This window comes from Protopterus annectens, chromosome 7.part0 (assembly GCF_019279795.1).
Source record: "Protopterus annectens isolate FY-2018-M chromosome 7.part0, PAN1.0, whole genome shotgun sequence".
Classification (NCBI taxonomy): Eukaryota; Metazoa; Chordata; order Ceratodontiformes; family Protopteridae; genus Protopterus; species Protopterus annectens.
Window position 1 is genome coordinate 912,320,925 of NC_056739.1, and position 16,178 is coordinate 912,337,102.

At 44.1% G+C, this 16,178-nt stretch overlaps 1 protein-coding gene across 1 annotated transcript in view; it reads right to left on the bottom strand.

Annotated features, from left to right (window-relative positions):
* The window catches only part of CSNK1G1 (casein kinase 1 gamma 1), a 1,702,676-nt gene that overhangs the window by 1,028,684 nt on the left and 657,814 nt on the right, over positions 1 to 16,178 (bottom strand). Inside the window, exon 5 of the mRNA XM_044077488.1 lies at positions 4,245 to 4,479. Within this exon, the coding sequence (XP_043933423.1) occupies positions 4,245 to 4,479 (235 nt within the window). The remainder of the gene's footprint in view (positions 1 to 4,244; positions 4,480 to 16,178) is intronic.

Consider the following 16,178-nt stretch of genomic DNA (forward strand, 5'->3'; position numbering starts at 1 on the left):
ATTTTTGTAACCCTCGGATATGATTGACTGTACACATTTGTCTTGAGAGAGAGATTGCCAGGCTTCCGGGTACAGAGATAATCTTCCCCCGACTGCCTCCGAAGGTGGACAGTCGGGCAGCTTCTCAGGGATGCTGAAAGGGTTGGTCAGGGAAGGATTCCCTGGAACCCTGGTTCTGTGGACCCCCTCTGCCTCTGGGGCGGCGTCTATTATTGTTCCCCCCTCTGCCTCTGGGGGGAAGTTCACCACGTGCAGCAGGCGCGACTCCCTGTGGTTTACTGAACCACATCTTTCCACCCTTCTGACCTTTAGGGTATAGTCTAGATGGTGTGAAAAAGTGGAATCCCATGGCAGAGAGAGTCTTACCATCTTGCTCGCACCTGGTGAGGGTAGTCTACACCTGAGGTCCAAACTCTGAACCATCAAAGGGGGTGTTGGTGAAGGACGCCTTGAAGGGATCAGCAAAATTACAGAGTCGCATCCAGGCGTGTCGTCTCAATGCAACACCTGTGCCTGAGGCCCTACTCGCTCCATCGGCTGCATAAGAGATAAGCCGCATGGAGGAGTTGGCAATGGAATTCAAGGTAGCCAGCTGGGAGTTAATCTTGTCCTGATACCCCGCAGCAGAAGGATCCTGTATGGTTTCACCCAGTTCTTTGAGCAAATCTCTCTGAAGGCGGGTGAAATGACATAAATAGTTCAGCGACCGCATGGCAAAGATAGCTGAAGCAAATGTCCGCTTACCGTACCTGTCCATAGTCCTGGAGTCTTTATTAGGAGGATGAACAGGTACAGAAGGATCAGCTAATTCCTTCTTAGTGGTGGCTGCTACCACCATAGCATCTACCGACACACCTTTGGTCAGAAATGGTTTGTCTACCGGAGCAGAAATAAATTTAGAAGGCCTCCTAGGGGTAGGTTCCATCGAGTCAGGAGCTGCCCATGCCTTTCTGGCCACTACTTCCATCAGTGGGTCGAAAGGAGGGGACACCCAGGAGGTGGAAGGGCGAGACCCAAAAGCGTCAAGGTAAACCGACTCATCCTCGGAGGGTTTGAGGGTGGACCAATTCCCCCTCTGTTTCAGGATCCCTAGGATGTCTGAAAAGGAGACATCCTCAGAGGGGGATCACGGGGAACCCTCCGACTCATCCAAGTCGGTGTCCGAAGTGAGAGACTCGGGGGGGGGGGGGTCCACGTGCTTCCTCTTGCACTTTCTTTTCCTAGGAGGTTCCCCTGAAACTTCAGGGGAGGCCTCGGATGAGGAAGAGACACCTAAAGTGGGTACCCTGCGCTTTGGATCTCTGCTATCAGTTGCAAGAGGATGACCAGAGACCGTAACAGGCACTGTAGAGGGAGGAGCTGAAGGAACCAATCTTGGAGCAAACACCGGATACAGCATGCTCATCACCTCAAAGGCTCCCCTATCAGGCATCGAAGACAGCCCTGGCTCCTAGGATACCAGGACCACCCCGGCGCCTACAGAGAAGGCTCCGAGAATGATGTCGGGGCCGAACTAACCAGAGCTGACGCTCCGAGAGGGAGAACGGGGTCGGACAAGGGTCCGATGCCATTCGCCCCCTTGGAGCAGACTGAGTCCCGGCGCCTGGACCTCTCCATGGATGGCACCAATGAAGAGGTCGGAGACAACGATGCCAGGGCTGAAGGTAGTAGTATCGGCTCCAACGTGGGCAAGGTCCCGGTTCCAACAAACTCTGGCTCCGAGCTCAACTGAAGAGTCGGAGGAGGAATCGAAAGTGGCACCGAGGGAGCCACAGTCTGGTGAGATGGGCTTTGAATTATTTGGGCCAGTGCCTGGGACTTGAGGAGTCTACTGACCACCCTCTCAATGTCATGGTTGGACAGCCTGGAAGACCTGGAAGAATGAGTCCTATGACTCCGCTCCGACAGTAAGGGCGATCTTGGAGCTGATCGAACGGACTCTACTGAGGGTGATCTAGAGCGCTTGCGCACTGTTGTCAGCTCTGAAACGGGTTTCAGAGCGGGCAAAGTCTTGCTCGCATCGGATCCAACCGGAGCCGATGTCGGAGCACTTTCGGTTCCGCCAGCCGTCGACTCAGAAGCTGGAGCCGAGGGTTTGGCGGACTTGGGCGACTTCCCCGAGCCAGACTTAGACGGGGAGCCATCGGGCTTCAATAAGCCCCTCAAAATTAACTTATTACCGCCGCTCCTGCAGGACTCTTGAACTAAATCTGTGACAAACGGAACAAGAGTCCTGCAGGTGCAAGGGTCCTAAACAATAAACACAAGAAGTGTGACCGTCTGTCAGAGACATCTTCTGACAGCACGAGTCACACTTCTTGAATCCTGAAATCTTAGTGTCTTTAGACATTATGGTGGACACTAAGAGTCAACACAGTCAGCACTCACAACTCACACACAAACTCTAACACAAGGGGAGAAGTTAAATGGCGGACTAAAAAAGCAATCACACACACACTAAAAAGGGGAACTATAGGAAAAACTATAGAAGAGCTAAGGCCCGAAGGCCCGTCTATAAGTTTGACTAAAAAGGGGGGGGGGGGGGGCTTAACAAAAGTTTAGCTAAGAAGATTTAAGGATTAGGTAATACAGTGGGGAATATTATTAGATAGGGAAATCTAACCTTTTTCCTAAAAAACTACACAAAAAGATCTTAACTGACCTGAGCCGGTAAAAACGCAACCACGCAGCGAAGTGGCAAATGAGATCTGGGGAGTTAGCGCATGGTATTGTGGGATATAGGGCTGCCTCGAGCCGGTAAAAATAACTCTCGAGCTATGGTATAGGCTGAGTCAGAGCCGAGGATCGGCTCCGAACCCATCCAGCAAGAATGAAAGCGAGAATGACAACTTAACATTACCTGAAGTACCCACAAAATGGTAAGGGATCTGGGATCACAAGTAGACTGAGACATTAACTTTAACTGTGTCTCTACTGTAGTAAGGAAGGCTTTCCACATAGCACACGATTAGTAAAGGCACTGACTTGAGAGCAAAGGAGGTTATAACCTCTCTATACTCGGCACTAATCCATCCCACAATTGAGTATAATGCCCCGTCAGCATGTACTGTACAAAGAAGATAAAGGGACTCCAGCATGTGCCATACACAGACTGACTAAAGACCCTAACACTATACTCTGTATCGTATAGACTTCTTAGGGGAGACTTATGCCTGGCTTACAGAGCAATCTCAGACCCAAACCTAATGAACTTGATGCATATTCGTAAATCAAACTGGATTAGAGCTAACTGTTCCAGGGACCTAAATATGGCCTGCGACAAACAGGACATGCTGGAGGGACAGATTTGTCACCCAGTGACTACAGCGTCTTTGGAAGCATGGCACCTCTTTGACACTGTTCAAGAGGAAGCTGGACAACTGGATGGGGCACAGTAAATTCTTACTGGGATAGCAAACACAACCCTCCTGGACATGGGCAATCATTATTAAATGAGATCCTGGGTATTGACTAGCACATCTATGGTATTACATTGGGATGAATCGGCTAGGGTTGAAATGAACTCTGTGGGTCGAGGGCCTAGTAAAATCCTATGACCTTATGAAGACAAGATTCAGATAAAATGCAGATGTAATTAACTATACGTCCTTAATTCAGCACAATTAATAACAAAGGGAACATTAATCTGTATACAAAGACTATATCAGCGACCAGTATTAAGTTTACCAAGCTTTCTGCTGTGTCAAATGTGACTAACAATGAACAAACTGCACCTGAAATTAAATAGTTATAGACTATTGTTAAGCTTGTTTATGACATGCAAATAGACTCCATATGAAAACTATAGAAACACAATAAGGAAGGGGGAAAAAAGGCAGAATAATCTCCCCAATAATTCATTTATATATATGCTTCTGTCAAAAAATTTTAAATGTTTTTTGAGTCACAAAATACTGCAGGAAAAAAAAAAAAGCACAAACTCCTATAGCCTCCAGTCTCATCATACACGTCACCTCTGAATCCGCATAAATGTTCTTAATGTAACCATATTTTTAGCAGGACTGTAACTAAAAAAAAAAAAAATGCTACTAAATTCTGTCTCATGGACTACTACATTGTGACAGCATCTCAAAAATGGATTACTGAGGAAGTGTGAACTACACATGGAGCTGTACTTCACAGAAAGCTTTCAAAGAGGCATACCTCTTTCTACAGGCCTTATTTGAAATAAAGATCTACGATATTAGTTATACGCAATACTTGTACTAATAATATAAACTCACCTTTCCCTAAATGGGTGTTTATAGACATGTATCTTGCAGTTCCAGTTAGACTCTTATGTTCCCGATATGGAATATGTTTTTTGGTTTCAGGATCAATGTATTCCTTTGCCAAACCAAAGTCTATAATATGAATGATATGCTCCTTTTTGCTGCCTTGACGACCAATTAAAAAGTTTTCTGGTTTTACGTCTCGATAGATGAGGTTTTTTGAGTGTACATATTCCATTCTTGAAATCTGCAAAAGGAATGTAAAGCAAAACAATAAGTACAGCATCATTCAATAAATATTAAAATTTAATTAAAATCTTGACAGCAAAAAACACCTGTAAACATACCAATAAAACCCTCATACTCTCCACAGTAGCAACTGTCTGAATAGTCCTATTAAATTTGCGATGAAAGTAAACAAAACATACCTCTGTCATGTACACATCCCCAAAAAACACTACCATGCTGAAACTTCAGAATCAGTAAGCGAACACATGAGCACTTCATAAATTCTAAATAAAAAAGAAAAGGACTTTTTACCCTAAAAATAATAGTGACGCAAGGCCCTACAACAACACTAGCTTTTACAGAGGATGCAAGCAGGTTAATCTATGAACTGCAAGCATTAGGTGTTCTAACCACATGGAATCCTTAAACAGTCTATCAAAAGCCAAACAAACTGACAAATAAGGAAAAAGGAACCATACTTCATGCCAACTCTGCTATCATGCCAGTGACAGCAGCAGCACTGTGCCACTGAAAAAACAGTGACACATTCAAAGGTTTCTTGAACAATAAAAGCTTAGAGATCTCTTTGTAGGAGAAAAGTTTAAGGACATCCTTTCCAAGACAAAAAAGTAGTTAAGATGGAACACAAATACACAGTTTGCTTTAAGAGATCCTCCTGGATATCTGTGCTACATTCTTTTTTATAAAAGTAGTGCTGTCATTAAAGGCTATACTAACTTAAAAAAATCAATGTTTTTTGTTTCATCCTGTCCTACTGATACTGGGACTCTGATCCCCCAGACAACTCTCCCCCTTGGAGATAGCTGCCATGCTTGTCAGGTAACTACCTCTCTGTACTCTGTCACTAATCAGGCCCCCACTTTAGAGAAGAATACACTAAGAATGCCTAGGCATGGTTTCTAGGCATCACTGTTGAGAAGAGCTGGAAACAAGGAGAGAGCCTATCATAGTACAGCTCAAGCAGCATTTTCTGCTCCAGGCTAACCAGGATATAAGCTTGCAATTGTGTGAGCACACTTGTAATCCTCCACTATGTGCAGTCTTGAATGTCTTTGCTCACATCTAACCTACAAGTGGAGCACTTCTTGCTTTTCTCGTGGTCTACACCACAGAGTGACAATGCAGTGGCAACATCCCTCGCTCCTGAAATAGGTGAGTTAGTTACCAACTGCCTGAACCTATATCTCTGGCCAGACCTTCAACACAAAGTATAGAAGGAAAACCAACGTCACAAATGGAGAATCTGCTTTAGTGTCTGCCATATATAGCTCAAAAATTAACACTTCAGAAGAGTGGAAGGGGTGTGGATAAAAATTATGACAAAAAGAACATAAATGACAAAGCTTACAAGGCAGTGCCAACACTGACGTTCACGATAAAGGTGTTGGCAGTTTTCTTAGTGGCAAAAGCGTGAACATTTGCATATAATACATTCCTAAAATCCTGAAATAGACAGTGACAGTGGTCACCATTCAGAGAATACACAAAACATTTATTTATGTGAAACATATTTACAAACTAGGTATAAAGGGAAAAAAAGAATAAAAAAAAGGAAAGTGAATTACTAAAATTGATTTTTAAATGGCTTGAAACAATGAATAGGATACCTTCACAAGGTGAAAGAAAAGCAGCATTAGCACAGAAACTAATCAAACTGAATATGATAATGATAATAATAATAATAATAATAATAATAATAATAATAATAATAATAATAATAATAATAATAATGCACCAACAGGGTAGTGAAAAATGTGTGCCAAATGTTACTTCTCCACAATCGGAAATGCATTCTGTACATCTACAGCAATAACTCTAGAAACATCAAACAACTATACAACCATTTTGAGAAATGTGTCTCAGAACCAAGAGAAAATCTGTAAAGAGTAAAAGAAATAATTAACATACACTTCTTGCAATCCACATGGTGTGTACTCCAAATCAAGCTGTTAAGCAATATCTAGTTCCAATACAAATTGTGACTTAACTAAGTTATAATACCTGTATGGCATTTTTAGCAATGGAGAGAATGCAACATATTATTGATAATTATTTTATTTACTCCTCTTTTGGTCAGCCTTTCCTCTCTACTTTCTTAATGACTATCTTGGTGATGCCTTGTGTAAAGAATCACAAGAGTTCTGCAATGGACCCCACGTGTTCAAAAGTTCTGAAACTCTGACCCTTGGATAAATTCAGTTTTTCTGCTGCATGTAGGAAGTATCAAAGTTAGATTAATTTCTCCAATCACTTAACAAATCCTTTGTTTCAAATATTACACTGTCACATTGACTACTTATCTTGGATACCAGTGAGCCATAAGTCAGAAATACAAGACTTCAACGGAGATTCAAACCACTATTTCAGTATCCCAGAAATCCTGCTCTGACTGACAGTTCTCAAAGTGAATTCCAACAAGTCACATATCCAGTTAGTTAGACAAATCAAATGTATGACATATCCAACAAAGAGAAAGGGAACTTGTTTTTATTCCCTGGCAGACAAGTCTTAAGAGTCTAGAATATAGAATTCAAGAAAAGACTGTGTGATCAACACTCCAGAAGAGGCCAAACAGCTAGCTGACAGCAGAAGCAGTTATACACAGAATCACCACAAGTACTCTTGAAGTTCTTTATCCAAAAATGACAGTCAAGAATATGGAGTCCGCAAATGTGTTCGACTCCCCACGAACCCCAAATATTTGTCTGTTTACCAGGTTGAAAGGATGGTCATAAAATCCTTTTCAGTAATTCACAGTGTAATGGCAAGACAGTCTGCATCATCCATAATAGAACATAACAGCACATCAGCGTATATGAGAAATTACAGTTAATAAACATTATTAAAAATCTGAAAATGTACAAAATGTTAGCTATAAAATATTAAACAGATTTACAGAACTTTGGCAAAGTAACTGTTGTACCTCTGAAGGAAAAAAATTACTCTCCCAAGCCGCCCTTCCCTGCAGAATAAGCTTAAAGAGTATGCATTTAGCTACACCACGGAGTCTATCTACCCCTTTTATATTGACAATGACGCTTAATCTTAGGTCTACAGAAAGTACAGATTTGTACCTACCATAAATGTAGATGTTCGAGTGCTGATACAGCTGCAGTCATAACAGATGGGTTCTCCTGCCGTCAGGCGGGTCCTCGGTCAGCCGAATTCCAAAGTCTAGGTCCGGCGTCGGTTGTCGTCGCTTTCTTTCCTGACGTCAGTGCGACAGGGGTATATAAGACACAGCCGACGCCATTTTCTTCAGTCTTTCTTGCTCCAGATGTCAGGTGCCCCCAGAAGGAAGGCAATATATGTGTATATATATATATATATATATATATATATATATATATATATATATATATATATGATATATAATCATGCAATGCAATATAATCAAAAATCAGTAGTTGCAAGCAAATACACCATAGAAGGATAACCCAATCAGGTTGTAAGATGAGGAGTTAGCCACTAGGTCTGTACCCAGAGGGGAAGGAGGGAGGGAAACCTGGACTGCAGCTGTATCAGCACTCGAACATCTACATTTATGGTAGGTACAAAACTGTACTATGTTCATCGTGCATACAGCTGCAGTCATAACAGATGGGTAGAATCCCAAAGCTACACACAGGGTGGTAGGCACTAGGTGGAACTGGGAGGAGCCAGAATGCCCTGCAGCACAGCAGTGGCAAAGCCTGCTCTAGTTTTGGAGTATAAAGGTAGGTGGTAGTGTTTAGTGAAGGTATGCACAGAACTCCAAGTGGCTGCCTCTAAAATATCTGTGGTAGGGACTCCTCTGAGGAAGGCTGCATAGGTAGCTGTGGCCCTTGTGGAGTGGGATCTGATGCCTACGGGTACAGATTTACCATGAAAGGAGTAACAAAACCGTATGCAGTGGCCTATCCATTTTGAAATTGGATGTTTGGAAATTGGCTTCCCTTGAGCTCCTACAGCGTAGGACACAAAGAGTTGTCCTGATTTCCTGAAAGGCTTTGTTCTGTCCAAACAGTAACGTAGCTGTCTATGGATGTCTAAGGAATGTAGCAGCCTTTCCCTTTGTTTTGAGGATTGGGGTAAAAGGTAGGTAAGTGTATGGCCTGATTTAAAGCTACCCTGGATACTACCTTAGGCATAAATGACGGGTTGGTTCATAGGGAAACCCTGTCCTGATGGAAGATGAGAAAGGGCTGCACAGCCATGAGGGCTTGTAGTTCCGAGACCCTACGAGCTGAGGTAATAGCCAGAAGGAAAGCTGTTTTCCAGGACAAATATTGCAAATCTGTTGAGGCAGCTGGTTCAAAGGGCGGCAATGTTAATTTTTCTAGAATGTAATTAAGATCCCAGGCTGGTATTAGTTGTTTCCTTGGAGGTCTTATATTCTTAGCCCCTCTGAGGAACTGTCTTAAGAGTGGGTGAGAGAATAAGGGTGGATCAGTGTTGTATTCTGCACAAATGGCTGAGGCATGGATTTTGATGGAGGAAAATGAAAGTCCACTGTTCAACAGCTCAGCTAGATACTGTAATATCTGAGGCAAATTCAGTTTTCTAGGATCCTGGCCCTTTTTCTCATTCCAAGCGCAAAACCATTTCCATTTTGCGGAGTAAGCTTTTCTAGTAGATGGCCTTCTGGCCTCTAAAATTACATCCTGCACCTCCTTGGAGAGTAGGGTCTGCTGTGGTATTGAGTGTTTTCAGCTGACTGTGAAGAGTTTTGTAGCTGTGCTGAGTCAGGAGAAGAGGCATTAGAGGTAGGGTCCAGGGAGGAGAATGTGTTAGGCTCCTCAGGAGTGGGTACCAGTGTTGTCTTGGCCAGTCTGGAGCAATCAGTATCATCTTTGGTCTGTCTGCTCTTGCTTTCAAGAGCACCCTGGGCAGTAGAGGCAAAGGTGGGAAGGCGTAAACTGTCCGTGCTGCCCAACTGAAAGAAAGGGCGTCCACTCTCCAGGCCTTTGGATGAAATGTCCTTGAACAGAATTTTGTCAATTGATGATTCTTGTGGGAGGCAAAGAGATCTATGTCTGGCCTTCCCCACGCTTGGATTATCTTTGTAAACACTTGAGGATGCAACTTCCATTCATGCGGGTCTGTCATATTTCTGCTTAGATTGTCTGCCAGCGTGTTTTCCAAACCTTGCAGGTACTGTGCTTGAAGCTCGATTTGCCATTCCAGAGCCATGTTCCAAAGTGACATGGCCAGCCTGCACAGGGGGTATGAATGTGTTCCTCCTTGTTTGTTTATGTACCACATTACTGTGGTGTTGTCTGTTCTTATCAATAACTGCCTGGATGCAGGAGGTCCTTGAAAGCTGTAATTGCATTTATTACTGCTAGCATTTCCTTTTGATTGCTGTGAAGGTGCTTTTCCTTTTGTGACCATTTGCCCTGAATGCACCTGTCTGTCATGTGTGCCCCCCAGGCGTAGTCTGAGGCGTCTGTTGTGATGACTTGATTTGCTTGAGGCTTGCAGAATGGTAGACCTGTGTTTGTTTGGCATGCTTGGGCCCACCATAGAAATTCTTTTTGCAAACATGGAATTAGTGGTAATATTGTTTCCAAACTGTGGCTGTGTTGAGACCATAGGTTTTTTAGGTACCACTGAAGTTTCCTCATATGCAACTTTGCACATGGGATTAGAAGAATGCAAGATGCCATGAAGCCCAGAGCCTGCAGGATTTTCCTTGCAGTTAGCCTGGTACAATTTGCTAGCATCTTGAAGTACTGAGTTAGTTGCCCCTGTTTTTCTGGCGTAAGATAAGCCATCTGGGTGTTTGTGTCCAAGTTGGCACCCAGGAAAATTATTTTCTGAGATGGTGTTAGCCTGGATTTCTCTTTGTTGACTGTGTATCCCAGAGAATTCAATAACCGTGTTGCATAAGCCAGATGTTCCAGAAGTATGTGTTTGCTGTCACTTGGATCAGGCAATCGTCCAAATAAGGGTAAATTTGTATCCCTTGAAGTCTGCAGTAGGCAATTACTGATGCCAGGCATTTCGTGAATACTCTGGGCGCAGTAGATAAGCCAAAGGGCAATGCAGAGAATTGATAGTGGATTGAACCTGCAAGAAATCTGAGGTATCTTCTGCAGCTTTGTCTGACTGGGACATGCAGGTATGCCTCCTTGAGGTCCAATGTTACCAGCCAAGACTCCTTGCCCAGCATGGGAAGAAGCTGCTGTAAGGTGAGCATCTTGAATTTTGGTGCAGTAGAAATGTGTTTAGGATGGATAAGTCCAAAATGGGTCTCCAATCGGTTCCCTTCCTTGGTACCAGGAATAGTCTGGAATAAAAACCTTGACCTTGTTCGTGAGTAGGTACCTCTTGAATAGCTTTCATGTCCATGAGCTTTGAAATTTGTATTTGAGCCTCTGCCCTTTGATTGTGTGGCAGGTTCGGCATGCCTCTCATTTGTGGAAGAGTGTGAAAATGAAATCTGTAGCCTCTGTTTATAATGTCCAGGATCCATTTGTCTTTTGTGACAATATGCCAATTTTTTGAAAATAATGCCAGCTTTCCTCCCAAGGGTGCTGCCACCTGAGCCTTGCTTAGCATGCAAATGGGAAAGTCATTGGGTTTGTTTCCTGTATTGTTGTGCACTGTCTTTGCCATCTCTTGGTGCTGGAGATTGCCATTGTCTGCCTCTATATGATCCTTGAGATTGTCCTCTGCCCCTTGTGCGCCTGTATCTACCTCTTTGGGGCTTGTCCGTGGCTGGAAAGGACCAGTTTTTTGAAGGCCAATTTCTGCTAAAACGTGGTGGTTGTACCTGTAGAAAAGCTTTGACAGTTTGCATAGATTTAGCTTTTTCTTCTATTTTCCGTAGTATCTCCTCAGCATTAGTACCAAATAATACATCCTTTTGTAAAGGAGCATCTAGTAGTTTAGCTTTAGCATGATCAAGCAAGGTTTGTTCCCTAAGCCAGGCATGTCTACGAATGACTGATCCTGTAACAGCAGCTCTACTTGAGGCCTCTACAGAGCATCATAGCCACATTGTAAGGTGCGTTTACCCACTTTCTTCTACACTATGCATCATATCCTGCAACTCCTTCAAATATGGTTGTTCAGGTTGTGACATTTTATTCCTTAACTGTGATAACAGAAACTGCTGATATTTAAGCATATGGAACTGACAATTTAAGGCCCTCATGGCTAGGGTGGCAGAGGTATATACCTTTTTCCCCCACCTTTCTAAGGATCTAGACTCTCTCTCGGAAGGTAATGGATTCTTAGCAGTAGAGGCCTTCATTCCCTTGGGGCCTTGAGAAATGGTTTCAGGGTCAGCATTATGGCTTTTGTAAAGAAATTGGTGTGAGTTAGGAACTCTGTAGTACCTATCAGGCTTGACTGGGGCAGGAGGCAGGGAATCCGGATTAAGGCAAGCCTCCGAGTAAACATCATCAAGTATGTCCAAGACAGGAGGTATCGCCAGAGGTCTGTGCTGAGGTAGCAAAAGAAATTCCCTAAGCCTTTTCTTGGAATCTGAAAAATATTGGCCTTCCCAATGGAAGTGTCCCCTCAAAGTATGCAAGGTTTCCCCGAAACAAAAATCCTCTGGGGGGGGATAAAGAAGGAATGGACTGCTCTGCATCAGAATCTTCAAAAGGGGAGTACGAGTGTTCCTCTTCATCAGAATGTTCTGAAATAATGGAGCCCTGGTCAGAAGAGGGAGAATCTTCCTCCACTCTGGGTCTCTTGTCCGGAGGGGGTTGGGAACCCCTGATAAGAGTAATTAAATCCTCAGCCATTTTGAGCATCTGCTTTTTAGGCATGGGGCCTGGAGATGGGCCCTGTGCAACAGGCCTCTTGGGATGAATGGCTGATTTAGACTTAGTAAAGGCCTTTATGGAAAAGGAAGAAGACGGTCTGAAGACACCATGGGTGGAAGTGGACCTGTCCACATTAAGAGGCTCAACACTCACAGTGGCTTCGTAGCTGTAGTCAGGGTATGGGCCGAGGAACCTGCGGTCTCGGTTACAGAAGACACCGCCAGAGAAGTGTCGTCGGTAGTCAGGGGCTGCATAGGCGCCTCGCTGAGAACCGGACCACGTGTAGCCGGTTTTGGCGTGGTGTCGGTGGAGACCGCGAACCTCGCGTGTCGGTCTTTGTCCTTGCGTTTTTTGGACAAAACAGTAGTCGGAGTCTCCGACGACATTTTATATTTAAAAGCTTTACCAAAAAAGTGCTGGGCGAACTCTGCCCGACACTTAATAGTGCGTTTATTGAAAGTAGCACAAAAGCGACAGCACGAGATGTCGTGGTCTGGGCCTAAACAAGGTATACAGAGGGAATGGAAATCCTTATGCGGTATTTGCTTCCCACAAGAAATACAATTGTTAACTTTGTCTGACATCGGTCTGAGGCAAGAAAAGTTTCCCCAATGGGGTACTTAGCTTTAAAGAAGACTTCGGTTTCCAAATTTTCATAATTTCAGGAGCTGGCCGACCGGCACTTGCGAACTGCTTCTGCTTCGGGCACCGCGTGGCAAAAAAGACTGAAGAAAATGGCGTCGGCTGTGTCTTGTATACCCCTGTCGCACTGACGTCAGGAAAGAAAGCGACGACAACCGACGCCGGACCTAGACTTTGGAATTCGGCCGACCGAGGACCCACCTGATGGTAGGAAAACCCATCTGTTATGACTGCAGCTGTATGCACGATGAACATCCAAAGACAACAATTAGCTGGAACTTCATTTGTTGTACAGACTTTTTCCAATGAATTTTTCTCAAACTATTTGCACATATGTATGCATGTGTGTAAACACATACATGTGCATGCATGTCTGCACACATTTCTCACACTGGGATAAAAAATACTTTTGGGGCTTCTCCTGTGCTGAGAAAAAGCTAGAAGAAACATCACTGATCCCTCCACCTCAAACAGTATTACCATCAGAATGGCAGGAAGTGCAGCAGCCATTAAGAACTCCACCCCCCAGTTACATTAGAAAGCATTCACATATTTATATGTGAATGACCTGAGACGTACCTCTCTGGACTGCATGAAGAGATACATGGAAGAGCTCTCTGATCTTCTAGCCCAGGCAGGTATGACCGTAGCCCTGAGTAGCATTCTGCCATCACCCAGAATGATACCGCAGTACAAGGACAAAATGACTGATTTCAACAACTGGTTAAGCTTCTGGTGTCATTCTAAGGGGATCCAGTATCTGTCTGCTTGGGATGACATGGTCGACAGACCACGATGCTTTGCCACAGATGGCCTGCACCTGTCGCCCCTGGGATTCCGGATACTGGCTAAGGCTCTTGCTGCCCCTATAGTGTCTTTTTTAGGCAGGGTTCAAATAACAAATTCACCACCATAAAAGGAACACGCAAACAAAAACGGAAGGTAATGCTACTCAATGCTAGAAGTCTAAATCTCAAAATGCACTCACTCGAGGCACTCCTTAAAATAGAGAACATCGATATCTGTGCAGTGACTGAGACCAGATTCAAGGCTCCAAAGAGCACCCCTGCACTACCAGGCTATAACTCATACCACACTTTTCGGCCATGTAACCTGGACCGAAACACCAAAGGTGGAGGTGTGTCCATATTCATTAAGGATATCCACACCTCCAGGCTAGTTGCTCAGCATAATGCATCCAAGGTTATCCAAGTGCAACTAACTCTGGGCAAAACTGCAATTCAAATTGTAGCTTGCTACAAATCCCCCACCATGCCCCAGGAATCCCACTCCTCTTTTCTTGATGTACTGGAAAATATTAGGGTTGAACCAAACACCCTAATAATGGGCGACTTCAACTACCCCACCATTAACTGGGAAAACTACTCGTGTACCAACTCCTTAGCTCAACACTTTCTGGAATTCATAAACTCCAATGCCCTAGATCAACTTATCCACACCCCCACCAGGGGCAACAATAACCTAGACCTAGTCATTACCAACATGAGTGACCGGTGTTCCACACCTGAAGTCAACTCCTCGTTGGTCCGATCTGACCATAAGCTTATCACCCTTGATATCCACACCCCCCCCCCCCATTAAGGAAACCACAGTAAAACATTTCTCCAAAGCCAACTTCATGCTTCTTAAGACAGAAGTGGTGAACTTCATGACACCCATGCAGATGGACAATACATTTACAACTGCTGAATCCTACACAAATGCACTCTATAAGCACTTACATGAATGCATGGATCGTGCTATCCCAAACAGAACCAAAATGCTATCATCCAAAAAAAAGGAAGCCAATCTGGTGGTCCCTTGCCATAAACAAACTGTACAACAGAAGGAAGAAACTGTTGCAAAAGAGAGTAAAATCCCATGAGTGGAGGAGCTCCCTTGGTCAGCCTCAGTAAGAAGCTGAGATCCCTTAAAAGATTCTCCAAAGCTAGCTACGAAAACAAAATCACCACTAAATCCAAGGACAACCACAAAGCATTCTATAGCTATGTCAAGAATCTAGATGGCAACACCCAGATCTGCTCTGAGTTACAGCACAAAGACACAAAAATTACAGAACCAACTGATATTGCCAACATCCTGGCAGATCGGTTCAGTGCTAACTTTACCCCCATCTCACCCGCTAAAGGGCCCATATCTATACAGGAAGAATGCAGAGTCCCTGTAATCACAACTACGCAGTTAAAAGCTGCACTCTCTAAAGCCAAAAACACAGCATCCATAGGACCGGACAACATCTCAGGCTGCATTTTACATGAACTTCAGAACGAACTGGCTCCCTACTTAAGCACCATGTTCAATAATAGCCTCGCTTCAGGCTTTGTGCCCACTGAATGGCGCACAGCAACAGTTATCCCACTCCACAAAGGGGGAGCCACCACTGATCCCAGGAACTATTGACCTATTAGCCTGATGAGCCTGGTCTGCAAGGCCATGGAACGTATCATCATGGAACTCATAAAACAAAGACATTAGTAACCTCCAAACTCTGGATCCCACCCAGTTCGGGTTTGTGAAAGGCAGATCATGCCTCCTGAACCTGATCGACTTCTATGAGGCACTCACCAAAGCCGTGGATGAGGGTAAGGTGGTTCACACAGCCTATCTTGACCTCGCCAAGGCTTTCGACACCATCCCCCATTCTGGAATTATAGCTAAACTCACTAAACTAGGTATAAATCCCTACATCACAAGATGGGTTGCCAACTGGCTCACTGACAGAACCCACACTATAAAAGTTGCAGACTCCAAATTTGACCTCAAGGCAGTGACAAGTGGAGTGCCACAGGGTTCCGTCCTGGGACCTCTCCTGTTTAGTACTTCTCTGAAGAACAGGCTAACACAGAAGGCCTCTGGCTGATGATGCTCGCAGATGACTGCAAACTAGGAGCCATAGTCAAGTCCCCAAAGGATGTGGACATCCTACAGAAGGGACTCACTGAGACAAATGCCTGGTGTCAGAGCCATGGCCTCAAGCTTAATGCCAAAAAGTGCAGTATCATCCCCTTTGGTAAAAACTCTGTAACCATGAACTACCACATAGGCAGCAATCTACTTAACACTGAATGCGTGATAAGAGACTTTGGGACCCAGGTGGACAGTAGTCTCTCCTTTGATAGTCACATTAAAGTTTAAACCCATGGCAACCCCCTTTAAAAGGGGCCATAAAAAAGGAGGGCAGTTTTCCCTTTTATTGACCTTATAAATTCTCCCCGGAAGATCCCTCTCCACTGGGAAAATATAAAAAATTATGGTAAAAAAATCCCTTGAAAAA